Below are 27,759 nucleotides of genomic sequence, written 5' to 3' on the forward strand. Positions count from 1 at the left end.
ACTGACATTGAATTTAGGTGTGTGTGTGTGTGTGTGTGTGTACACGTGTCTGTCTGTTTATATAGAGAGAGAGAGGGAGGGAGGAGAGGAGAGATGGATTGAATTTTCATCTAACTAGTCCCAGCACTGATGAGGTAATTATACAGCAGAAAAGCCCAATAGATATATGGAACAAACCAGGGGATGATTTAACTTCTAAGATTTCTTATGAACAAGAACAAGCTGCTCCCTTGTGCAGTTAGAGGAACATGGAAGCACAGACTCCTCTCATCTCTATTATCTGCTGTGCCTCTATTGACTGCAAGTCTCTTTTGATGTTGCAGGATCTTTGGAGTCAAGCCAAGATGTGACCGTCATGTTTTAGATAGAAAACAGAACCCCTGTTTCTATAGAAACAGAAATAATTGACAATTAGAAAACTATTATTCCTAAAATGCACTCCTCTAGCCGAACCTTCGCTCCGCCCTCGAGGCCTCGTCGCATCGACACGAGCAGGCGGACCACCACCGCAGCGGAACCAAAGACACACGGCCCTGTTTCCCAGAGGGAAGACAAAAACATGAACACCATTTCCTCTCCTCGGCGCTCCACCAAAGCGACCCCCGAGTCTTCCAGGACCAGGGTGGGGGTCCAGCCTCGTGCCCCCAGATTGGGCTTACAGAGAAACACAGCTCCCCTCTCTACGACCAAACCCAAACCCAAAAGTGTCCGTGCAGCAGCAGCTGTGTCCAAACGCGCCCCTCCTCCTCCTCCTCTTCCTCTTCTTCCTCATCTGGACCCCAACTGTAATGAACCCAGCCTGCCTTGTCTGTGCTGCGACGGCCATTCCCCCCAGGACAATAACAGTCTGTTCAACCACAACCACAACAACAACAATACCATCTCCATCAGACAGCAGCTGAAGCTTCAGCCCCCTCCACCACCTCCCCTGCTACCCCAGAGACAGGAGGGGACAGGGGGCAAGACCAAGACACAGGCCAGCCCCTCTCAGACCAGGCCCCAGCCTCAGGTCCTGGCCCCGGCCTGCCCCCCTAATGGCCTGGAACTGGAGAAAGGAATAAAAGATGAGGAGAATGCAGATGTTAACAAGAACACAGATGTGGTCATAGATAACAAGAAAGAAACAGAGGAAGAGATGGATAACAAGAAAGAAATGGAGGAAGAGATGGATAACAAGAAAGAAACGGAGGAAGAGATGGATAACAAGAAAGAAACAGAGGAGGAAGAGATGGATAACAAGAAAGAAACAGAGGAAGAGATGGATAACAAGAAAGAAACAGAGGAGGAAGAGATGGATAACAAGAAAGAAACAGAGGAGGAAGAGATGGATAACAAGAAAGAAACAGAGGAGGAAGAGATGGATAACAAGAAAGAAACGGAGGAGGAAGAAGAAAACAGTGTATGATGATGATGATGATGATGATGATGATGACACATTGGTCCCATCGTGCTGTGACTTCCCTCCCTCTCTCCTGGATCTCTCCCTGACCTCCTCCACCTCCTCATCCTCCACTTCCATCAGCTCCTGCTCCGATCTGGAGTCAGACTGCGCCGATCTCTCCATCTCTCTCTCGTCCTCTGGCCACAAGGGGAACGCTGATCTGTTAATCTCTCAGGACCACACTCTCATTCACGTTCCTGAACGCTACCCAGCCTCCCGTTCACCCCCAGTCCTGCTCCTCAACCCCAAACCCCCCTCTGTCTCTCGTTGCCCTTCCTCCCCCCCACACGCCTGCTCCCCAGACGAGGGCTACCCCTCCGCCCCCGCCTCCCCCTCCTCCTCTGACTACCTGGGGGTCAAAGGTCAGACAGGCTTAGGGTCAGAGGTCGCCAAACTAGGCCTCCTGGACTTCCTGGAGTCAGTGGGAGACTTTGGAAAGATGGAGCGCTTTAGCCAGGTGATTCAGGTGGCTCGCTGGGACCTGGAGGGGGATCCTCAGGGGGATCTACTGAGGGATCGACTGGATCACCTGGACCGACTGGAGAGTGTCAACAGGCAGGTGAAGCTGGCCCACATCGCCAGGCTCCATGAGAAGGGACTGGATCTAGGTGATCTGGGCAAGGAGGATCTCTCTGATGTTCTGGATGAGATGGGGAACGTGGATATGTCTTGGAAGCTGTATAAGGGCCGGGGAGGGTCGTTGGGAGATTCCCAGGAGTTCTCTGATGCTGGAGTGGATCTGACAGCACCTTCAGACTGTGACGAGCCCCTGGTCTCACAATCAGAGACCTCTTCGCCCATAGAGCCCCCACCGAGACCCCCCAAACCCCCTGCCCGCTATGCCAGCGTGAACTCTGAACTCCACACCTACATCAACATCAGCCGTGACATCACCCCCTCCGTCTCTGTCTGCACCTCTCCATCCTCATCCCCCACTTTCTACACCTTCAGGTGTGAGAAGGCCCTCCCTCCTTCCCCACGCTCCGTCCACCCTCCTCTTCTCTGTCAGCCCATCCCTTACTTTACTCTCTACAAATCTTCCCCTCTCCCATTCTCCCTCCCCTCCTCCACTCCCCCCCATCCCCCCCCTCGGAGGAAGCACCTAGCCCGTAAGGAGGCTCAGCGTCTCGCCACCCTCCAAGCAGGATGCGGGAAGACCCCCCTGTCCCTCCCCCTCCCACCTCTCGCCCTCCTCCTCTCCCCCCTGCTCCCACCATTTCCATCTCCAACTCCGCCACCCCCCCTGCCATCCCTCCCCCTCCCTCTTTCCATGCGTTGGATGATGAGATCCGTAAGCTACTGGTGCTAGCAGGACTGACCCAGGCTGAGCTCCTGAAACTCAGCCCAGAGCTGGGGGTTTGTGTGGGGGGACTGGAGGAGGAGGGAGCGGGGGAGACCCACCACACCTCCAGGCCTGGACAGACACAAGATAGAGGGATGAGGAGAAAAGAGGAGAGGGCTAAGGAGCAGTATGATATAGATGGGTTGGCTGTGGATGGATGGAGAGATGGAGGAGGGAGGTCAGGGGTGGAGAGGGATAGAGAGACTGATATATTTGGAGGAGTAAAGGAGGATGAGGGAGAGAAAGAGGAGAGCAGAGATGTGTTTAGAACCACGTCTTTCACTGACATGGCGAGAAGGAGGAAGAGAAACAGTGGGTTTGGGGCTAACGTTAGCCTAGCATCTGACCCCTACTACAGCACTGGCAATACCAACACCTCTAACAATGTTAACTTTGAGACTTTCAAATATTCCCCTGTGCTCTCGGAAATCCCTCCCGCTCCTCCCCCGCGTCCCTTACCCCCTGTCCCCCCTACCCTGCCCCCCCTCAAGGTTTGCACCCTTCTCGCCAACTCTTTACGCCCAGAGCGATTTGATTGGCTCATGGCTTTCTCCCCCGATGGTGAAACCCTGAACCCGCCCTTGGAAGTTAGAAAATCCAATGAGGAAACCCTGAAGAAATCTACTTCCGGGTCAACGTCGTCATCTGGGTCAACGTCAGGGTCGGGTTCAAAAGTGATGACCTTCAAGGAACTGCGTAACCGTAGCAAACACAGCTCCCCGGCCTACCAACTAATAACTGAACCGGATCCTGATCCCACAGTCATAACCCCTGACCCTGACTTCCTCTACAACCTCAAGTGGAGGAGGGAAAAGACGGACAGCGACGGAATCCAATGGGAGTACACCTCCCAGGCCCAGGCCACCTTCCTGCAACCACCTCCCCTCACCTCATTGGCTGCTTTTAGGGAAATGTTCCAGAAAGCAGAGGATGCGATTGGACAACCCGAGTTATGTCCCTCGCAGCAGATTGGGTGCTCAGCCAGTGAAGGGAACCTGTGGAGGATGGATGGACAGAGAAAAGAGGAGGGAGAAAAGAGGAAAGAAGAGGTAGAGGAAGAAGAGGTGGAGGTGAGAGGAACAGCTGATGGAGGAAGAACCTGGGAGTCAAGAACTACAGGTGAGTTAGATGATGATGATGACTATAGGCCTAGTTGTTGACTTTGAGGTGCTGATTTGGGGTGAAAATGTGGAGGTAGTAACAAACTACAGTATTCACTGTAGCCACCTTCCATCTAATATTATGTACACAACACCACATCTGAAACTGTGTCCTCTCTTGGGAATAAAAACTAAACCAGCAGAGAGAAGGGTGACAAAAACACGGGAGAATCCCCCGCATTCCAGAGTAGAGGGAAAGAGAAATAAGGGGGAACAAGATAGAGATACATACATAGATGGGTGCAGTGCAATGTAGTTTCTATCTAGGATGGACAGATAGATGAAGGAGATGGAAAGGATTAGATGGGCTGCACTCATTCTTTTTCAGGGATGGACAGGTAAGTGTATGGGGCAGAGTGGGAGAGGGAGACAGAGAGGGAGGAAGAGATGGTGGAATCTCTTCAGTGCTTCCTGTGGGCCTGGTGTGATGTCATCACTGCCTTATTAAATTATTCATCCAATCTGCAGCCTGGGGGGAAGCAATGGAGTACCCACAGCTATCTCTCCCTCTCTCCATCTCCGTCTATGTCAGCCCCTCTCTCTCTCTCCATCTCCCTCTAGCTCACCCTCTCTCTCTCTCTCTCTCTCTCTCTCTCTCTCTCTCTCTCTCTCTCTCTCTCCCCATCTCTCTCTCCCCCATCTCTCTCTCTCTCTCTCTCCCCATCTCTCTCTCCCCATCTCCTCTCTCTCTCTCCATCTCCCTCTAGCTCACTCTCTCTCTCTCTCTCTCTCTCTCTCTCTCTCTCTCTCTCTCTCTCTCTCTCTCTCTCTCCCCATCTCTCTCTCCCTCTCCCCATCTCTCTCTCCCCCATCTCTCTCTCTCTCTCCCCATCTCCTCTCTCTCTCCCCATCTCCTCTCTATCTCCCTCTAGCTCACCCTCTCTCTCTCTCTCTCTCTCTCTCTCTTCCCCTCTCCCCATCTCCCTCTCTCTCTCTCTCTCTCTCTCTCTCTCTCCCCATCTCCCTCTAGCTCTCTCTCTCTGTATATCTCTCTTCCTCTTTCTATCTCTTTTCCTCTTTCTGTCTCATTCCTCCTCCCTCATTCTCTTTCTATCCTTTTCACTGTTTATACACTGTACCCCGTTCTCTCGGTCTCCCCTTCCCTCTATTATGCCTTCTCTCTCTCCACTATCTGGTGAGTCATCGGTTCATGTTTTGTTGCCTACCTCCTCCTGTCTCTCTTCTGTCCTTGACCTCTCACTCACTCCTTTCTCCTCTATCTTCCATCTTTCTTTTTTCCAGACTGTTCTCCCCATCCCAGAGTGGCTGAGATTCAGCTCAAATCTGATTACTCATACTATAGGCTACCTTTAGAGTGGTTCTTAGTAGAGGTCGACCGATTGTGATTTTTTTAATACCGATACCGATTATCGGAGGACCAAAAAACCCCGCTGCCGATTAATCGCCCTATTTATATATATATATATATATATATATAGAGAGAGAGGCTGACATAGACGGAGATGGAGAGAGAGAGAGAGAGAGAGAGATAATGACAATTACAACAATACTGAACAATAATAATAATGAACAATGAACGCTTTTATTTTAACTTAATATAATACATTAATAAAATCAATTTAGTCTGAAATAAATAATGAAACATGTTCAATTTGGTTTAAATAATGCAAAAACAAAGTTTGGAGAAGGAAGTGCAATATGTGCCATGTAAAAAAGCTAATGTTTAAGTTCCTTGCTCAGAACATGAGAACATATGAAAGTTGGTGGTTCCTTTTAACATGAGTCTTCAATATTCCCAGGTAAGAAGTTTTAGGTTGTAGTTATTATAGGACTATTTCTCTCTATACCATTTGTATTTCATATACCTTTGACTATTGGATGTTCTAATAGGTACTTTAGTACTGCCAGCCTAATCTCTGGAGTTGATAGGCTTGAAGTCATAAACAGCGCAATGCTTGAAGCACAGCTAAGAGCTGCTGGCAAAACGCTGTAAAGTGCTGTTTGAATGAATGCTTACAAGCCTGCTGCTGCCTACCACCGCTCAGTCAGACTGCTCTATCAAATCATAGACTTAATTATAATACACTGCTAAAAAAAATAAAGGGAACACTTAAACAACACAATGTAACTCCAAGTCAATCACACTTCTGTGAAATCAAACTGTCCACTTAGGAAGCAACACTGATTGACAATAAATTTCACATACTATTGTGCAAATGGAATAGACAACAGGTGGAAATTATAGGCAATTAGCAAGACACCCCCAATAAAGGAGTGGTTCTGCAGGTGGTGACCACAGACCACTTCTCAGTTCCTATGCTTCCTGGCTGACGTTTTGGTCACTTTTGAATGCTGGCGGTGCTTTCACTCTAGTGGTAGCATGAGACCGAGTCTACAACCCACACAAGTGGCTCAGGTAGTGCAGCTCATCCAGGATGGCACATCAATGCGAGCTGTAGCAAGAAGGTTTGCTGTGTCTGTCAGCGTAGTGTCCAGAGCATGGAGGCGCTACCAGGAGACAGGCCAGTACATCAGGAGACATGGAGGAGGCCGTAGGAGGGCAACAACCCAGCAGGAGGAGCACTGCCAGAGCCCTGCAAAATGACCTCCAGCAGGCCACAAATGTGCATGTGTCTGCTCAAACGGTCAGAAACAGACTCCATGAGGGTGGTATGAGGGCCCGACGTCCATAGGTGGGGGTTGTGCTTACAGCCCAACACCGTGCAGGACGTTTGGCATTTGCCAGAGAACACCAAGATTGGCAAATTCCCCACTGGCGCCCTGTGCTCTTCACAGATGAAAGCAGGTTCACACTGAGCACGTGACAGAGTCTGGAGACGCCTTGGAGAACGTTCTGCTGCCTGCAACATCCTCCAGCATGACCGGTTTGGCGGTGGGTCAGTCATGGTGTGGGGTGGCATTTCTTTGGGGGGCCGCACAGCCCTCCATGTGCTCGCCAGAGGTAGCCTGACTGCCATTAGGTACCGGGATGAGATCCTCAGACCCCTTGTGAGACCATATGCTGGTGTGGTTGGCCCTGGGTTCCTCCTAATGCAAGACAATGCTAGACCTCATGTGGCTGGAGTGTGTCAGCAGTTCCTGCAAGAGGAAGGCATTGATGCTATGGACCGCCCGTTCCCCAGACCTGAATCCAATTGAACACATCTGGGACATCATGTCTCGCTCCATCCACCAACGCCACGTTGCACCACAGACTGTCCAGGAGTTGGCGGATGCTTTAGTCCAGGTCTGGGAGGAGATTCCTCAGGAGACCATCCGCCACCTCATCAGGAGCATGCCCAGGCGATGTAGGGAGGTCATACAGGCACGTGGAGGCCACACACACTACTGAGCCTCATTTTGACTTGTTTTAAGGACATTACATCAAAGTTGGATCAGCCTGTAGTGTGGTTTTCCACTTTAATTTTGAGTGTGACTCCAAATCCAGACCTCTATGGGTTGATAAATTGGATTTCCATTGATTATTTTTGTGTGATTTTTGTTGTCAGCACATTCAACTATGTAAAGAAAAAAGTATTTAATAAGATTATTTCATTCATTCAGATCTAGGATGTGTTATTTTAGTGTTCCCTTTATTTTTTTGAGCAGTGTATAATAACACACAGAAATACGAGCCTTTGGTCATTAATATGGTCAAATCCGGAAACTATCATTTCGAAAACAAAACGTTTATTCTTTCATTGAAATACGAAACCGGTCCGTATTTTTATCTAACTGGTGGCATCCCTAAGTCTAAATATTGCTGTTACATTGCACAACCTTCAATGTTATGTCATAATTACGTAAAATTCTGGAAAATTAGTTCGCAATGAGCCTTTCGGCCCAAACTGTTGCATATACCCTGACTGCGTGCAATTAACGCAAGAGAAGTTACACAATTTCCCTAGTTTAATATTGCCTGCTAACCTGGATTTCTTTTAACTAAATATGCAGGTTTAAAAAAATATACTTCTGTGTATTGATTTTAAGAAAGGCATTGATGTTTATGGTTAGGTACAGTCGTGCAACGATTGTGCTTTTTTCGCAAATGCGCTTTTGTAAAATCATCCCCCGTTTGGCGAAGTCGGCTGTCTTTGTTAGGAAGAAATGGTCTTCACGCAGTTAGCAACGAGCCAGGCGGCCCAAACTGCTGCATATACCCTGACTCTGTTGCACAGAACGCAAGAGAAGTGACACAATTTCCCTAGTTAAAAGAAATTCATGTTAGCAGGCAATATTAACTAAATATGCAGGTTTAAAAATATATACTTGTGTATTGATTTTAAGAAAGGCGTTGATGTTTATGGTTTGGTACACATTGGTGCAACGACAGTGCTTTTTTTGCCAACGCGCTTGTTAAATCACCGTTTGGCGAAGTAGGCTGTGATTCAATGATAAATTAACAGGCACCGCATCGGTTATATGCAACGCAGGACAAGCTAGATAAACTAGTAATATCATCAACCATGTGTAGTTAACTAGTGATTATGTTAAGATTGATTGTTTTTTATAAGATAAGTTTAATGCTAGCTAGCACCTTACCTTGGCTCCTTGCTGCACTCGCATAACAGGTAGTCAGTCTGCCACGCAGTCTCCTCGTGGAGTGCAATGTAATCGGCCATGATCGGTGTTAAAAAATGCAGATTACTGATTATTATGTAATCTTGAAATCGGCCCTAATTAATCGGCCATTCCGATTAATCGGTCGACCTCTAGTTCTTAGTTCCATAGGCTGAAGGGCTGAATACCTCTATTCATCTGTATTTCAATTACACAGCTTTATTGTTTTGAGAACAATTTACATTAAGTAATTTCATTGTGTGATTATTGTCTGAAATATATATTTTTGTAATCAAAGTCACAATGTACATTTCAGGAGAAATGCTGAATGTGTGTGTGTGCGTGTGAATGTGTGTGTAGTGTGCTTCCCTCTGTGTGTATGTAAAAGCCAAGTTGTATGGTATTTGTCAACGTGGAAGGAGTTATGTATGGGCAGCTCGTCACAGCAGTAGGATAAACTTATCCTAGGTTATGTAGGGCCAACTTCTACCCACAGACTGTAAACAAATAATACAATCCAGACCAGACTATTTGTCACGTGTGCGTGTACAGCTTTAAGAACCAAAGAGGAGGGGCTCCATCTACCAACCAATGGCAGAGACTTATTTCACAGTAGCGCAAAAAAAAACAGGAAGTGTAATGTGTGGCTGCATCTGAGAGAGAGCCAGATCAACTCAAGGCTAAACCAAGGTATGGTAGTTAACACGCTCTGTGGAGCCTCTATCTCTCTGTCACGGTGATATTAAATGAGACAATGTATTTCTGTGCAGAATGGACTTCTGGTCAGCATAGGCTATTATCCAATCATCTCCAAGGAGACAGAGAGATAGACAGTGCGCAGCCAGGCAGGAACAGAACTCTCCATAGCCTGACTCAGCGTAACCAACGGTACTCTTCTCTGCTAGAGAGAGGGAAAGAAAGAGAGAGAGAGAGAGAGAGAGAAGGTGAAGATGGAGGACAGCATACCACTACTGTACAGAGAGAGAGAGGACAGCATACCACTACTTTACAGAGAGAGAGAGAACAGCATACCACTACTGTACAGAGAGAGAGAGAACAGCATACCACTACTTTACAGAGAGAGAGAACAGCATACCACTACTGTACAGAGAGAGAGAACAGCATACCACTACTGTACAGAGAGAGAGAGAACAGCATACCACTACTGTACAGAGAGAGAGAGAACAGCATACCACTACTGTACAGAGAGAGAGAACAGCATACCACTACTGTACAGAGAGAGAGGACAGCATACCACTACTGTACAGAGAGAGATGACAGCATACCACTACTGTACAGAGAGAGAGAGAACAGCATACCACTACTGTACAGAGAGAGAGGACAGCATACCACTACTGTACAGAGAGAGAGAGAGAACAGCATACCACTACTGTACAGAGAGAGAGGACAGCATACCACTACTGTACAGAGAGAGAGAGAACAGCATACCACTACTGTACAGAGAGAGAACAGCATACCACTACTGTACATAGAGAGAGAGAACAGCATACCACTACTGTACAGAGAGAGAGAGAACAGCATACCACTACTGTACAGAGAGAGAGAGAACAGCATACCACTACTGTACAGAGAGAGAGAGAACAGCATACCACTACTGTACAGAGAGAGAGAACAGCATACCACTACTGTACTGTACAGAGAGAGAGAACAGCATACCACTACTGTACAGAGAGAGAACAGCATACCACTACTGTACAGAGAGAGAGAGAACAGCATACCACTACTGTACAGAGAGAGAGGACAGCATACCACTACTGTACAGAGAGAGAGGACAGCATACCACTACTGTACAGAGAGAGAGGACAGCATACCACTACTGTACAGAGAGAGAGAGAGAGAGAGAGAGAACAGCATACCACTACTGTTCATAGAGAGAGGACAGCATACCACTACTGTTCATAGAGAGAACAGCATACCACTACTGTACAGAGAGAGAGAACAGCATACCACTACTGTACAGAGAGAGAGGACAGCATACCACTACTGTACAGAGAGAGAGAGAGAACAGCATACCACTACTGTACAGAGAGAGAGAGAACAGCATACCACTACTGTACAGAGAGAGAGAAAACAGCATACCACTACTGTACATAGAGAGAGAAAACAGCATACCACTACTGTACGAGAGAGAGAGAGAGAGAGAGGACAGCATACCACTACTGTACAGAGAGAGAAAACAGCATACCACTACTGTATATATAGAGAGAGAGAGAGAACAGCATACCACTACTGTACAGAGAGAGAGAGAGGACAGCATACCACTACTGTACAGAGAGAGAACAGCATACCACTACTGTACAGAGAGAGAGAGAACAATATACCACTACTGTACAGAGAGAGAGAGAACAGCATACCACTACTGTACAGAGAGAGAGAGAGGACAGCATACCACTACTGTACAGAGAGAGAGAGAACAGCATACCACTACTGTACAGAGAGAGAGAGAACAGCATACCACTACTGTACAGAGAGAGAGAACAGCATACCACTACTGTACAGAGAGAGAGAACAGCATACCACTACTGTACAGAGAGAGAGAGGACAGCATACCACTACTGTACAGAGAGAGAGAGAACAGCATACCACTACTGTACAGAGAGAGAGAGAATACCATACCACTACTGTACAGAGAGAGAGAACAGCATACCACTACTGTACAGAGAGAGAGAGGACAGCATACCACTACTGTACAGAGAGAGAGAACAGCATACCACCACTGTACAGAGAGAGAGAAACCAGCATACCACTACTGTACAGAGAGAGAGAGAGAGAGAGAACAGCATACCACTACTGTACAGAGAGAGAGAGAACAGCATACCACTACTGTACAGAGAGAGAGGACAGCATACCACTACTGTACAGAGAGAGAGAACAGCATACCACTACTGTACAGAGAGAGAGAACAGCATACCACTACTGTACAGAGAGAGAGAACAGCATACCACTACTGTACAGAGAGAGAGAGAGAGAGAGAGAACAGCATACCACTACTGTACAGAGAGAGAGAACAGCATACCACTACTGTACAGAGAGAGAGAGAGAGAGAACAGCATACCACTACTGTACAGAGAGAGAGAACAGCATACCACTACTGTACAGAGAGAGAGAACAGCATACCACTACTTTACAGAGAGAGAGAGTGGCACTAACTATGGACAGTGATAACCTCATCTTTGCCAGTCACCTGCACATATACATTTTATAATACAGAATACACACTGACGGAAGAGTAGAACATGAAACCACTAGCTTAAACCACTGGAAAAAGGTTTGGGCGTGGTTGAAATAATGGTGAACGACTGTGAGATTAGGAAACAATAGAGAAAGGCTTCTCTAAACCTGAACTTTGACTCCTCTGTTCATGAACCACCTCCATTGACTCTGTCATGTATTGTGGTCAGTCTGTGTGCATCTGTTGGGTCAGACTATTGGACATATGTTGTTGTGTGGGTACTGGGTGGTGTACTGCGTTACTACATGTTGTGGTGGGGATCTACTGGTTTACATTGCATTCTTCTCTCAACAGACACTAACATTCTCTCCATTTCTCTCTCTCCTCCCAATTTATTTGCAACATACATTTTTGCTCCTCTCCTTGTTCTCATCCCTCTATCCTATCCGTCCTTCCAACATTTGTCCATGGCTCTACTTCTCCTTTACCTTCCCCTCTTCTCCGCTTTCGCTTGTCCTCCGGCCCCCAACTACCCCTACCTACCCCTACCTACCCCCAACTACCCCTACCTGCCCCCAACTACCCCTACCTGCCCCCAACTACCCCTACCTACCCCCAACTACCCCTACCTGTCCCCAACCTGCCCCCAACTACCCCTACCTGCCCCCCACTACCCCTACCTGCCCCAACTCCCCCTACCTGCCCCCAACTACCCCTACCTGCCCCCAACTACCCCTACCTGCCCCAACTCCCCTACCTGCCCCCAACTACCCCTACCTGTCCCCAACTACCCCTACCTACCCCCAACTACCCCTACCTGCCCCCAACCTGCCCCCAACTACCCCTACCTGCCCCCAACTACCCGTACCTGCCCCCAACGACCCCTACCTACCCCCAACTACCCCTACCTGCCCCCAACTACCCCTACCTGCCCCCAACTACCCCAACTATCCCTACCTGCCCCCCACCCACACACCACTTACTCACACTCCTACCCCCTGAATGCCCCCCTTGTCCACCTCAAATCCACATTTCCACCTCAACCTGCCTCTGTTACTCATACTCCTCTCCCTTCTCCCCTCCTGCCCTTTGCCCCTTTTGACTGGGCAGTGTCCTCACCCCCTCTCTCCCTGGCCCACTCCCAGCCCTCCTCCTATTTCCTCCACTCTGTAATCCCCCCTTACCGCCCAGGATACTGTGGTGCTCATGCGAGACCAGTCCCCAGGACCCAACCTCACAGCCACACTGAAACCCAGTCCACAGCCGTAGGCACTAACCCCTACACTACCCAGTCCACAGCCACGGCCCCTAACCCCTACACTACCCAGTCCACAGCCACGGCCCCTAACCCCTACACTACCCAGTCCACAGCCACGGCCCCTAACCCCTACACTACCCAGTTATCTAACCCCTTTGCTACACCATACACTCATACAGATTTAAATGAAGACAGCCATGGAACTTATTCTAAGAATGCTATTGATTCTGGATATAGCTATAGTGACTATTTTAAGAAGGATGGAGGCTCTGCACGTCGTTTTGGAAAGGACTTCAAGAGCAACATTGATAGTTTGTATCGTTATGTGAATGACTCCAAGACTAAAGAAAAGCTGGAGTATGGCTTTGGCTCTGAATCCATCACTAACTTTGACTCCCTGTACTGCACCGCCAACGCCACTGATAAACAGCCTCACACCGGCTCACACACACTCGTCAGCAATGACACACACACTCAAGGCTGCACCACCCCATATAAAAACGTTGACGCGATGATGATGGAATATGCCAAAACACACACCGTCGGTTCCCTTGGTTGCACTGACACACACACATACACCTCTCTCCCTGGCCAGAGTAGAACCTCTAAAGATCTCCCTCCGCTCCCCTCCTGGTACCTCTACCACCCCAAAAACTGTCCCATCCACAGGGGTGCTCCTCCCCGCCTCTCCCCCATCGGGGCTCTCGACCCCCCCCATCGCTCTGGAGCCCCCCCTCCAGGCCTGGACGCGTCCTGCCTCAGCTCACCCCTGTTCCCCCGCTCTCACACCCTCCATGCCCTGGCCGCCCCCCTCTACTACCCCTTCCTCTACCCCCTATCCCCCCAGGAAAACCTCAGACCCCCCAAAACTCATCCAGGCTCCGCCGCTGCCACCCGCGCTGAGTAAGAGCTCTCTCTCTCACACTCCCTCCCCTGTCTAACACCCTGCTCGCCTGTCTGTCACTCTGTCTGTCTGTTTAACACCCTGCTCGCCTGTCTGTCACTCCCTCCCCCTGTCTAACACCCTGCTCGCCTGTCTGTCACTCCCTCCCCTGTCTAACACCCTGCTCGCCTGTCTGTCACTCCCTCCCCTGTCTAACACCCTGCTCGCCTGTCTGTCACTCCCTCCCCCTGTCTAACACCCTGCTCGCCTGTCTGTCACTCCCTCCCCCTGTCCAACACCCTGCTCGCCTGTCTGTCACTCCCTCCCCCTGTCTAACACCCTGCTCGTCTGTCTGTCACTCCCTCCCCCTGTCTAACACCCTGCTCGTCTGTCTGTCACTCCCTCCCCGTCTAACACCCTGCTCGCCTGTCTGTCACTCCCTCCCCCTGTCTAACACCCTGCTCGCCTGTCTGTCACTCCCTCCCCCTGTCTAACACCCTGCTCGCCTGTCTGTCACTCTGTTAGTCTGTCTAACACCCTGCTCACCTGTCTGTCACTCTGTTAGTCTGTCTAACACCCTGCTCGCCTGTCTGTCACTCTGTCTGTCTAACACCCTGCTCGCCTGTCTGTCACTTTGTTAGTCTGTCTAACACCCTGCTCGCCTGTCTGTCACTCCCTCCCGCTGTCTAACACCCTGCTCGCCTGTCTGTCACTCCCTCCCCCTGTCTAACACCCTGCTCGCCTGTCTGTCACTCTGTCTGTCTGTCTGTCTAACACCCTGCTCGCCTGTCTGTCACTCTGTCTGTCTGTCTAACACCCTGCTTGCCTGTCTGTCACTCTGTCTGTCTGTCTAACACCCTGCTCGCCTGTCTGTCACTCTGTCTGTCTGTCTGTCTAACACCCTGCTTGCCTGTCTGTCACTCTGTCTGTCTGTCTAACACCCTGCTCGCCTGTCTGTCACTCTGTCTGTCTGTCTAACACCCTGCTTGCCTGTCTGTCACTCTGTCTGTCTGTCTAACACCCTGCTCGCCTGTCTGTCACTCTGTCTGTCTGTCTGTCTAACACCCTGCTTGCCTGTCTGTCACTCTGTCTGTCTGTCTAACACCCTGCTCACCTGTCTGTCACTCCCTCCCCCTGTCTAACACCCTGCTCGCCTGTCTGTCACTCCCTCCCCCTGTCTAACACCCTGCTTGCCTGTCTGTCACTCTGTCTGTCTGTCTAACACCCTGCTCGCCTGTCTGTCACTCTGTCTGTCTGTCTGTCTAACACCCTGCTCGCCTGTCTGTCACTCTGTTAGTCTGTCTAACACCCTGCTCACCTGTCTGTCAGTTTGTCTGTCTGTGTGTTTATCTACATCTCTATCGCCCTGTCAGTCTGTCTGTAGTCTGTCTGTCCGTCTCAGTGTGTATATCTATCTCGCTGTCAATCAGGTCTGTCTGTCTGTGTGTATATCTATATCTCTGTCTGTCTGTCTGTCACTCTGTCAGTCTGTCTGTCCATACTGTCGTGTGTCTGTATTGCATGGAGTGCTGAAATAGACACCTCACCTTAATAAAGCTATGACCTTCAGCTTCTGTTGAACCATGATAATCACTGTGATGATGATTATCACGCTTTAGTGTGTGCATGAATGCGTGCATTGGTGTAGATACGTGTGTTTGGGTACGACTATACACGATGTGTTTAATGTAGTGGTGAATGGCTATAAACTGGGCTGAACACTAACCTTCTATAGTGTCTATATGTTTCATCATGAGGTCAGACAGGAATGTTCTCACACCTTACTGATACCACAGGAGGCTGTTGAGGGGAGGACGGCTCATAATAATGGTGGGAACGGAGCAAATGGAATGACATCAAACACATGGGAACCAGGTGTTTGATGTATTTGATCCCATTCCAGTCATTCCTCTCCAGACATTACCACAAGCCTGTCCTCCCCAACCAAGGTGCCACCAACCTGTGACTGATAGCTGACTTCTGCATGGCTGTCTTCTCCAATAGGAGGTTTTATGTTTCCTGTGTCTGTCCAGGTTAATGCATCCGCTTCCCATTCACATAATGTACCACCCTCAGAAGGGACGATGTCCTGTGTAGAATATTGGAAAAGCAAAGTGTACAAGACAACCATTTTAGAATCTGTGAAAAATATTGGACTGGGATGTTTCAAGAAACTAAGCTATGCTATCACTATGCTATCACTACTACACTACTACTGATAGTACTGCTACTCTACCACTGCTTTAACTAACTGCTAAAACAACTAATATCACTAATACTCAAACAGTTACACAGAAATACCAAGTAACATTGCTCTTCCTCTCGGTGAGTCCACCACTGATTAGAGTAGAGTAGGTTGTAAGTGATCCTTCCTCTATCTCTGTCAATCTCAGCGGTTCGTAGCGTCTCATTCGCCGGCTCTGTACAGAGAGGCGGGACTTCCTGGATGGGCGATGACGTGAAGGCCCCTCTGAGAGGCCTAGGGCTGTCCTCTCTGTGCCTGCTGGAAAAAAGAGGTACGATATACCTGTATTTAGCAGACGCTCTTATCCAGAGTGACTTAAGTTCATACATTTTCATACTGGTCCCCCGTGGGAATCAAACCCACAACCCTGGTGTTGCAAGCACCATGCTCTACCAACTGAGTCACACGGGATCATATATAGCCTAGATGTATATTTATATACAGTCTATGTGATATACAGTACATCCAGTACATTTATTCATGTACATTTACACTGTTAGAGAAATGATGTTTGTGTATGTCTAACTGTTCCCGTCCACAGCTCTGGTCAGTGCAGTCAGTGTGGCAGTGGAGGCCATTTTGGCTCAGTTCAGCACCTCACGGACCCTGGTGCAGAAGGTCAGTTTCCACTGTCTCTGCGTTTAACACCATGTTTAACACCATGTTTAACACCATGTTTAACACTGTCTCTTCAGTAACATGGTGTACACACCACATGATGTGAGATATGGAAAATGGCCTTGAGTTTTTAATCATTATGTCTGTACTTTAATGATGTATTTCTGAGGGCATGCCTGTTTGTTTCTACTGTTCGCTGTTGTCTGATGCTGGCAGCAAACCCAGCTTCTCCTCTGTGGATCAATCAATTATATTCATTTCAATTAGGAGAAATATGAGGGCCAATCATCTTCCTCCGATTTCACATTTTGGTGAAAGGAGGAGGTAATCCAATCAGTACAAACCTCCACCCCCGCGTTTATAATACCTAGCTACCGCCCCTAACGATGTATTGTTAACTGTTGCTATGACAGGGTTTCCACACCGACAGGCAAAGTGAAAAACAGACAGACAGAAGATCAACCAGCTCAAACTCCCCAAAGACTTCATTGCCTTATAGGATTTGTGTATCCGTGTCTCTGGAATTAGACGTCGGTCTGTAGCAGCGGTGGTTGCATTCAGCTCATTGGAACTTAATAACGTGTGACACTTGATGGCTCAAACAGCCTGTTAGTGGCTCTATATCTATATATGAATCCTCCATATATGAATCATCCATTGAATAACAGGACATATCTGTGTCTCTTTCTGTCTCTCCCTCTTCCTCTCCCCTAGTCTGCCTCCATTAACAAGGTGCTAGGTTGTCTTCAGATATCCCTATCTTTGGCTCAGTAGTCAGAACCTCTGTATACTAACTCCTTCCTTCCACATCCCTCTTTCCCACATATTTCTCTCTACTCCTTTCCTCTTCTATATCTCTGTTTTCATCCTTCTCGATTTATCTTCTCTTCCTATCCATAACACCCTCTCCTTTCTTCCATCTCTCTCTATTTCTCCCCTCCTCCCTCTCTTCTCTCCTATTTCTCCCCTCTCCTCTCTTACCTCTCTCTCCTCCCCTCTCTCCGTTCCCTCTTCAATCTCTCTCTTCTGCCATTTCTCCTCTCCTCCCACTTTCTCTCCTATTTCTCCCATCCCCTCCTTTATTCTGTCTCTCCTCTATTTCTTGCCTCTCTCTCTCCTCTTCTATTTCTCCCCTCTCCTCTCTTCCCTCTTTCCTCCCCTCTCCTCTCCTCTCTTCCCTCTCTCCTCCTCTATTTCTCCCCTCTCCTCTCTTCCCTCTCTCCTCCTCTATTTCTCCCCTCTCCTCTCTTCCCTCTCTCCTCCCCTATTTCTCCCCTCTCCTCTCTTCCCTCTCTCCTCCCCTATTTCTCCCCTCTCCTCTCCTCTCCTCTCTTCCCTCTCTCCTCCCCTATTTCTCCCATCTCCCCTCCTCTCCCTCTCTCCTCCACTATTTCTCCTCTCCTCCCTCTCTCCTCCCCTATTTCTCACCTCTCCTCTCCTCTCTTCCCTCTCTCCTCCCCTATTTCTCTCCTCTCCCCTCCTCTCCCTCTCTCCTCCACTATTTCTCCTCTCTTCCCTCTCTCCTCCCCTATTTCTCCCCTCTCCTCTCCTCTCTTCCCTTTCTCCTCCTCTATTTCTCCCCTCTCCTCTCTTCCCTCTCTCTCCTCCCCTATTTCTCTCCTCTCCCCTCCTCTCCCTCTCTCCTCCACTATTTCTCCTCTCTTCCCTCTCTCCTCCCCTATTTCTCCCCTCTCCTCTCCTCTCTCCCTTTCTCCTCCTCTATTTCTCCCCTCTTCTCTCTTCCCTCTCTCTCCTCCCCTATTTCTCTCCTCTCCTCTCTTCCCTCTCTCCTCCCCTATTTCTCCCCTCTCCTCTTCTCTCTTCCCTCTCTCTCCTCCCCTATTTCTCCCCTCTCCTCTCTTCCCTCTCTCCTCCACTATTTCTCTCCTCTCCTCTCTTCCCTCTCTCCTCCCCTATTTCTCCCCTCTCCTCTCTTCCCTCTCTCCTCCACTATTTCTCTCCTCTCCTCTCTTCCCTCTCTCTCCTCCCCTGTTTCTCCCCTCTCCTCTCCCTCTCTCCCCTATTTATTCCCTCTTCATCCCCTCTTCCCTCTCTCGCCTCCTCTATTTTGCCACTCTACTTTCTCCTCTCTCCTCCCCTTTCCAGGCTCTATCAGGAGACAGCAGTGTGAATCCGTCTCTGGGTCGGCTGGTGCTGCAGTGTTTGTGCCCCGCCCTGCGGAGCCTGCTCTCTGACGGCCTCAAGCCCCACCAGAGTGATTTGATCTCGGGCAGGAGGCCAAACTCAGCCTGGGGACTGGTCCAGGCCTCCACCAGGCCAGGTAGGAACTCTGGAGCGCAGTACAGAGGTGGGTTACAAGAGAACATAGACAGCATAGGAGGGCTGTGGTTGTTATACCCCCTGCCTTTCCATATATTTATATATCTCTCTCTATATCCATCTCTCTCTATTTCTCCTTCTCAGACATGATGGAAGTACATAGCCAATCTCTCAATATCTCTCTTCCTCTTTCCAATGTGTATCTCTCTCACCCTCCCAGACATCATGTGGGTTCATAGTACTTTCAGTCTCTCTCTCCTCCTCTCCTCTCTCGCTCTAGTCTGGCACTCATTATTCTGCAGTGTTGAGTCATCCTTCTCTCTATCTCTCTCTCTGATTATCACTCTCTCCCCTCCTCTATTCCCTCTTATTCTCTCCTTCCCACTACTCTGCTGATCAGGGTTATTCCATTGACTCAGTACTTGTTCATTTCAATTTCAGTCAATTCAGGTCAAAGGTAACATAACATGTTGATTAGATATTGATTTGTTTCTCTGTGCCAAAGCTTAACCAAAGCCTTTCTTTCTCTCGTCTCTGCTCCCCTTCTCCCTCCAGGGCCCAGCACTCAGTCCCTGTACAGCCTCCAGGCTAGAATAGGAGAGCTGCCCCAGCTCAGGCAGAACAAACACAGGTTCAACGCCTTCCTCCTCGGCCTCCTCAAGTAAGACCTGGCTCTTCTCTCCTAGGGTTTTTCTGTTTGACTTTTTCAATTCCAATTCTCACCTGCTTCTTGTCTCTCGTTCAGCATCAAGCTTATGGATTTCTGGCTGTCCCATCTCCAGTCATGCAGTGGTAAGTCTCTGAAGACTAAAGTTCATGTCCGCAATCTATCTGTTTGAATATTAATATGTTATAACATTATTTCTCTCCTCCCTTCACCCCACCCCCTCTCTCTCCCCTTCCGTCTCTTTCTCTCTCTCTCCTTCGCCTCCGTCTCTCTCTGTCAGATGTGTTGGTGACGTTCTACCGGCCCTCCTCCTTCATGCGTTTGTCATTGACTTCCTGCCAGCCTCTGTTTGAGGAGCTCCTCCTCCTGCTGCAGCCCCTCAGTCTCCTGACCCTTAACCTCGACCTGCTCTTCCAGCACCACCACCTGGAGCCAGCCAATCACAGCCCAGAGATCCCCAGCCCACCCAATCAGGACCTGGGATTCAGGCTCTCGCCCCGGGGGTCCGCTTCCCAAGGCAGGGGCAGCAGCTATCTCGAGAGCCTATCAGAGCTGGACTTTGGGAGAGCAGAACCCGAGGCGACCAATCGTAATGCGAGCTCGTCGTCCCTGGCCAATTCAGGGGTGAGAGGGTTGGTGGAGTCACTGAAGCCAGAGAGTCTCAGTGTGGGGCCTGCGAAGGTCTCTGGGGGTCTTGCGGAGACAAGTCCTCAGCTGATGTGGGTTCAGGAGAAAGAAATGATGGAGCTAGCACCTCCTAATGTTGAGGAGGCCAGTCTCTCCCAACAGGCAGGACAGGTGAGCACAATTCAATGTGTGTGTATTTGTGTATTTGTGTGTGTGTGTTTGTTTGTGTGTGTTTGTTTGAATGCATGGGTGGGTGGGTGTCCGTATCACACAGCACTTTTCTGAGCTGTTATTCTCTCCCTAGGTGATCCAGCAGGGATGGGGGGCTGTGGTACGCTGGGGGGGCAAGCTGGGCCAGAACCTGGCTGAACTCAGCCTGTCTGCAGTACAGAACCAGGAGGGGACATCCAGAGACCCCCCAGAGCCCCAGGCCAGTACCCAGGCCAGGAGTGACCCTCCTCAGGTCGATGGAGCATTGGCGGTCCCCTGGGGTTTGGGACGGCTGTTTGGAGCCTCCAATAACCCCACGATACCCACACTTCCAACCAGGTGCGCTGGTGTGTGTGCACGTGTTTGTGTGATAGAGTTTTCTGATACTAGACAGTTGAAGTATCTTACTCTTATCACTGATGTATCTCTCTCCCTCCCCAGACGTCCATCTCAGTGGTTGTCTCCAGGGGTGTCTGTTCTGACCCGGATGGTGAGCAGCAGTTCCAGCGCTAACCAGAGGAGGGTGCTGGAGCCCCAGCAGGTAGAAGAGGTGGTAGAGAGAGAGATGGAGGAGACATGGGACAACCCAAGACCCCTCAGGTATTGGAAATATGTGGAAATATACTGCTCAAAAAAATAAAGGGAACACTAAAATAACACATCCTAGATCTGAATGAATGAAATAATCTTATTAAATACTTTTTTCTTTACATAGTTGAATGTACTGACAACAAAATCACACAAAAATAATCAATGGAAATCCAATTTATCAACCCATGGAGGTCTGGATTTGGAGTCACACTCAAAATTAAAGTGGAAAACCACACTACAGGCTGATCCAACTTTGATGTAATGTCCTTAAAACAAGTCAAAATGAGGCTCAGTAGTGTGTGTGGCCTCCACGTGCCTGTATGACCTCCCTACAACGCCTGGGCATGCTCCTGATGAGGTGGCGGATGGTCTCCTGAGGGATCTCCTCCCAGACCTGGACTAAAGCATCCGCCAACTCCTGGACAGTCTGTGGTGCAACGTGGCGTTGGTGGATGGAGCGAGACATGATGACCCAGATGTGCTCAATTGGATTCAGGTCTGGGGAACGGGCGGGCCAGTCCATAGCATCAATGCCTTCCTCTTGCAGGAACTGCTGACACACTCCAGCCACATGAGGTCTAGCATTGTCTTGCATTAGGAGGAACCCAGGGCCAACCGCACCAGCATATGGTCTCACAAGGGGTCTGAGGATCTCATCTCGGTACCTAATGGCAGTCAGGCTACCTCTGGCGAGCACATGGAGGGCTGTGTGGCCCCCCAAAGAAATGCCACCCCACACCATGACTGACCCACCGCTAAACCGGTCATGCTGGAGGATGTTGCAGGCAGCAGAACGTTCTCCACGGCGTCTCCAGACTGTCACATGTGCTCAGTGTGAACCTGCTTTCATCTGTGAAGAGCACAGGGCGCCAGTGGCGAATTTGCCAATCTTGGTGTTCTCTGGCAAATGCCAAACGTCCTGCACGGTGTTGGGCTGTAAGCACAACCCCCACCTGTGGACGTCGGGCCCTCATACCACCCTCATGGAGTCTGTTTCTGACCGTTTGAGCAGACACATGCACATTTGTGGCCTGCTGGAGGTCATTTTGCAGGGCTCTGGCAGTGCTCTTCCTGCTCCTCCTTGCACAAAGGCAGAGGTAGTGGTCCTGCTGCTGGGTTGTTGCCCTCCTACGGCCTCCTCCACGTCTCCTGATGTACTGGCCTGTCTCCTGGTAGCGCCTCCATGCTCTGGACACTACGCTGACAGACACAGCAAAGCTTCTTGCTACAGCTCGCATTGATGTGCCATCCTGGATGAGCTGCACTACCTGAGCCACTTGTGTGGGTTGTAGACTCCGTCTCATGGTACCACTAGAGTGAAAGCACCGCCAGCATTCAAAAGTGACAAAAAAATCAGCCAGGAAGCATAGGAACTGAGAAGTGGTCTGTGGTCACCACCTGCAGAACCACTCCTTTATTGGGGGTGTCTTGCTAATTGCCTATCATTTCCACCTGCTGTCTATTCCATTTGCACAACAGCATGTGAAATTTATTGTCAATCAGTGTTGCTTCCTAAGTGGACAGTTTGATTTCACAGAAGTGTGATTGACTTGGAGTTACATTGTGTTGTTTAAGTGTTCCCTTTATTTTTTTGAGCAGTGTATATCTAGATTACATGTTTAGTTTGTTCAGTTCAGTTATCGTGACTGTCTATGACGGTGTTACGTCATTCTTATGACACTTTTTTACAGCAGTATCACTTATTTTTCTCTCTTTCGCAGGTCAGTCAGAACACTATGCGACCACTCTGGCACAGGGGCGGAGCTAAGCTTCCAGAAAGGGGAGGAGTTAGTGGTTTTAGGGGGTGTCGATCACGACTGGATTCGCTGTCGTCAGGGAGACCGAGAGGGGCTCGTACCCATTGGCTACGCCTCACTGATCCTGTGATTTCAGACACCGTATCAGAGTTTTGATTGTTTGAATATATATGGGGGAGGGAAAATGAAGTCATAAAGCTATAATGTATTTAGGCAACCATAGAGAGGCTGTGGCGAAGTCCCAATGCTCTCAGAGAAATAGTTCACCCCCGAATCTAAGTTCAAATCACGTTTTTATATCTCTAAAGTAGTCCAAAGTCGTATGTCAGGGTTCCCCAACTGGCGGCCCATGATTTTATTTGGCCCCCAAGTTTTCTGAGCAAAGGGTTAGAATTACTTGTTGGACATAAAAGACTAAAATCAGCAGTAAATGTTGGAAATCTGTTCCAAAGTATTCCCACACATAGAGAGAGATGTGATTGTTTACAAATCTAAGCAAGGTTTGAAATGATTACATTTTTGTCAAATGTTATATCTGTTTGGGCTTCTTGCGGTCAATTTGCAGTTTACAAATGATTTGTGATTATGTTCCAGCCCCCTGACCATCCATGGCTGAATCTAGTTGATGATCTCTGGTCTAAGTGATTTAGTTCAGTCCGTACTCCGCACCATCTTGTTGTGTAGATCCCACTATATGCACTGGTAGAAATCTGCAAAACTCAATGCCATCTAATTAGGGGGATTTAATGAAGATTTAATTTAGCTCACCAGATGGTGTGGAATATGGACCCAGCACGACTTCAGACCACTTTTGAAGTGTGAAAACTTCAGACAAACACTTATCTTGGTGTGGACTATCCCTATAAATGTCCTCCATTCATCATCTCCTCTCTTTGGTGACCACTGATCTGAGGAGGACTGGATAAAGCTTTGTAGAATTCTATTCATAGGTTGCACCTCCGTCACTACATGCCATTGTTATGAACTTTCTCAAGCCGCCATCGGCGTTGCCCTAAAGTGGTGATAAGTCCAGTCATTCTGAAATGAGTCTAACTACTGTTTAGTCTAAATTACACTATAGTGCCTGTGGAAATACGGTGACGTTGCTAAAGTAGTCAAAAATGTAGTAGGAAACAACTTTCCCAGCATGATCATGTCGTCAAATTTACTTTAGACAGATGGCAACGTCATCATTTATTTTGCAAAAATAGCTAGCAAGGCTAACGTTAGCTAGTTACAATCAGGTGGCCTCCCCTCAATTTAAGCTAGTTAGCTAACGTTATACTGCATCTAAAGTCTATCTGGTGACATCTAAATGATGACGAATGGGTTTCCTAATAATAATTTGCCTGTTTTTGAATGTCATTGTATTTCCTGGCCACTGTAATGCACTTTCGATGAAATCTTCATCAGCGCTTATTGACGATGCATTGAGTAGAATGCTCAGTCGGGCATCAGTCCAGACGAACGTTAAAAACTATATTGTGACGAAACATGCAACGCATGCATTCAGCTTATCCAGACACTTTCAGATCAGCAGTCACTATGGGAAGATTTATAGCCTGGTAGCCAGGTCTGTTTCTGCTCTAGCCAACTCCTTCGCCTCAGACCCAGGACCCAGACCTTGCGCCAGGCTAACCGGTGAAGGGAGCCATGGTAGAGTATTGGAGCGTAGCCCCTGTTACGTAACGTAGTACCATAGTGAAATGTAGCTGTTTTCTGTGTTCTATTTGACCTTTCACCCCTATTGATCTCTCACCTCTTTCGCCTGGTCTCTGTGTGTGTGTGTTTGACATGTTCCCACTACAATTAATAGTCAGTTTAAAAAGGATAACTATTTGACTGTATAAATATACATACATAATATATAGGTATATAAATATAGATTAATTTAACCGAGATAGATAGATAGATAGATAACCAAGAGAAACAGATAGTCAAACGTTACTATAGATACGGTTGATCATGAATCAAATTGATAAGTGATCTGGCCTTTTATCCCCAACTCACCAGTCACTACTCTATAGTCATTATACACAGCTCCAGTGTTTTTGTCAATTATTGGAATCCAGTGGCTTCATCTTAGTGTGTGTTGTATGCATTGCCTTGACTTCATATCCTTCATAGCGTCATCATACCCTGATAGATTTAGTCTCATACCTTTACACTGTATTTATTGTATAATAAATGCTTTGAGTGAATGCAGCAGGGTTGGGCTCAATATGGCAGTCAATTCAGGAAGTAAACTGAAATTCCAATTCGATGATTGAAATAGGGGCCTCTTTTTTTAATGACTTCTTAATGAATTAAAAAAGAGAAGCTATTTATGTTTTTTAATTAGCTGATTTTAAATTAAAATCACTTCCTGAATTGGCAGCCTTCAATTCGAATTGAGCCCAACCCTAGAATGCAGAAGAGTATCTATCTATACAACACATATCTATCTAAAGGACATTCTAGTATCCAACAGTATATTAGTATAACTGGCATAGCAATGCTGTAACTTCAATCAGTCCACACCTCTTAAACCTCACTAACACATACTACTCAGTGCTTATGGAAATATCAATGCTTTGAGATAGACAGATAAACAGACAGATAAACAGACAGATAAACAGACACATAAACAGATAGACAGACAGACAGATAAACAGACAGATAAACAGATAGATAAACAGATAGATAAACAGACAGATAAACAGACAGATAAACAGATAGATAAACAGACAGATAAACAGACAGATAAACAGACAGATTAACAGATAGATAAACAGACAGATTAACAGACAGATTAACAGACAGATTAACAGACAGATAAACAGATAGATAAACAGACAGATTAACAGACAGATTAACAGTCTGAGGGACTTGAGACCTGTCTCTTTCTACTCAGCCCAGGGTTGATCAACTGTAGTCTGGTTACTTTTCCTTTACCTCATAGATCAATTAGTATCTTTGATTCCCCAGATATTTAACTCTACTGGTTACCTGGGCATTACTAAGTCTGACTATAAGACAATTGAAAAGACTACAGAGACCAGTAGACAATGTGGGTTTCCATAGTTGTACATTCCTGACCGAGACTATCCAAGCTTTCAGATGAAGCAGTAAGCTACTCCCTGATGTACTGTATGTGTATGAAGATACCACGACTGTCAAGCCTATGTGTTTGAGGAAGAGGCTGTCCTTCCCCCAACCGTACCTCAGCTCTCATATGTACCTTCCTTCTTTCCCTACCTGTCATGCTAACCCGTGTAAGGTCATCATTTTTAATACCGTAGTAACGATAGTGGTAGTTGAATAACGTTAAAGTAATAATGTTTATTACTATGTTTATCTTCTGATTTGGTTGGTAGTTATTCTGTAGGCTTGGTAATGATGATGCATAATGATGTACTTCTCAAAGGCTTCTGGTTTAAAGGAACTGTTTGTATGCTGTTTTTTTTGTTTTGTCACTTGCGGGTGACATGGCGCTTCTTGAAGAGTTCAGGTTACTTGAGGAATGAAGAATAGAACATATTACCCATAAATTCAAATTCAATGGGAATATCGCTCTTTTGATTGGTCAGAAAAAAATATAAAAGGTTACCATGCCAACAAGCCTCTGTGGTGTAGCACAGGGTTAGTGTCCCTATGACAACCCTATGACAACATTAGATTGGAAACATTGTAACTTTGCACTTGCATTACACAGGCTACCAAATCTTCCACCAAATGCAATGGTATGGCACTGGCTAGTATGTCAACAACCTAACTAGCTAATCCAAATCGCTGGTGTCTCAAGACAATGTGTATCTAGAATAGATAGTTGTTTACCAAACAGTGGAGCCACTGTGTGTCATGGCCAGTCACACTAAACCCCTGGTTTTCTAAAGGCTTTAGCTGGGTCACGGCAACAAAACAAGATAGACAACTACTTTCTTAGGCCAGTCAATTGACATGAGTCGTTTTAGAGCTATCTATAATGTATTTTAATTACAGCTTGTAGTAAATTAGGCTGTATGAGGGAGGAGCTAGTTAGTGTCAGCAAGGCCCACCATTCAATGTGCCATGCCTAGATGCAGGTGAAGGGTAAACCTAACTTCAGGAAATACACATGGTCTGTGACGGTAACAATCTCAGTATGTTGACAAGGATTTTTTTGTTATTTTTGTCATTGATTCGGGTATATTTTCCATTGTGTGAGATGATCCATGATAAATGCATTGATTTGTATGAAAAGCTGTACATTTATTGGAGGTGGTATTTATTGACCCTGGAGTCCCTGAAAGGTATATAGCTCTGTTGTATTTATCCCCTCACATCTATCTATCAATCTATCTATCTATCTATCTCTGTGTGTGTGTGTGTGTGTGTGTGTGTGTGTGTGTGTGTGTGTGTGTGTGTGTGTGTGTGTGTGTGTGTGTGTGTGTGTGTGTGTGTGTGTCACAGGAGGTTGGTGGCACCATAATTGGGGAGGACAGGCTTGTGGTAATGGCTGGAGCGGAATATGTGGAACGTTATCAAATACATGAAACACCTGGTTTGATGCCATTCCATTCGCTCCGTTCCAGCCATTATTATGAGCCGTCCTCCCCTCAGCCTCCACTGGTGTGTGTGTGTGTGAACGAGCATGTGTCTGTGTGTGTAGCAGTGGGTTCTGTATCTCTCTGGTGTGATGTAGCCTGCCCTGTACCTCACTGTTCCATAGTGTACTGTGTCCCTGTAGCGTCAGTCAGCGTCCGACTCCCGCATGAGCTTGTTTGTAAATACCCAATAAATAATCAACATAAACCAAACCTCAAAGTCTCTCATGTGTCTCATTTCTTCTCTATTCCCCTCAATCTCATCTCTGGACCTCAAAGCCACTTCCACTGTGTTTTTTCATTGTTCCCCTCTAATGAGGGACTGATTTAGACCACAGACACCAGGTGAGTGCAATTCATCATCAGGTAGAACAGAAAACCAGCAGGCTCCGGACCTCGTA

General features: G+C 47.7%; 1 protein-coding gene across 1 annotated transcript; it reads left to right on the forward strand.

Moving 5' to 3' along the window:
- The first annotated feature begins 433 nt into the window (after window positions 1-433).
- On the forward strand, window positions 434-27,571 carry LOC106605797 (uncharacterized). The gene is made up of 13 exons (XM_045712843.1): window positions 434-1,399; window positions 1,617-2,392; window positions 2,587-3,902; window positions 16,192-16,314; window positions 16,585-16,661; window positions 17,376-17,393; window positions 18,768-18,942; window positions 19,497-19,602; window positions 19,687-19,733; window positions 19,889-20,406; window positions 20,540-20,784; window positions 20,887-21,045; window positions 22,758-27,571. Exons 1-13 carry the CDS (start codon window positions 434-436, stop codon window positions 22,921-22,923), a joined length of 4,692 nt encoding a protein of 1,563 aa, XP_045568799.1. The 3' UTR covers window positions 22,924-27,571.
- Window positions 27,572-27,759: the final 188 nt, after the last annotated feature.

This window comes from Salmo salar, chromosome ssa02 (genome assembly GCF_905237065.1).
Source record: "Salmo salar chromosome ssa02, Ssal_v3.1, whole genome shotgun sequence".
Classification (NCBI taxonomy): Eukaryota; Metazoa; Chordata; class Actinopteri; order Salmoniformes; family Salmonidae; genus Salmo; species Salmo salar.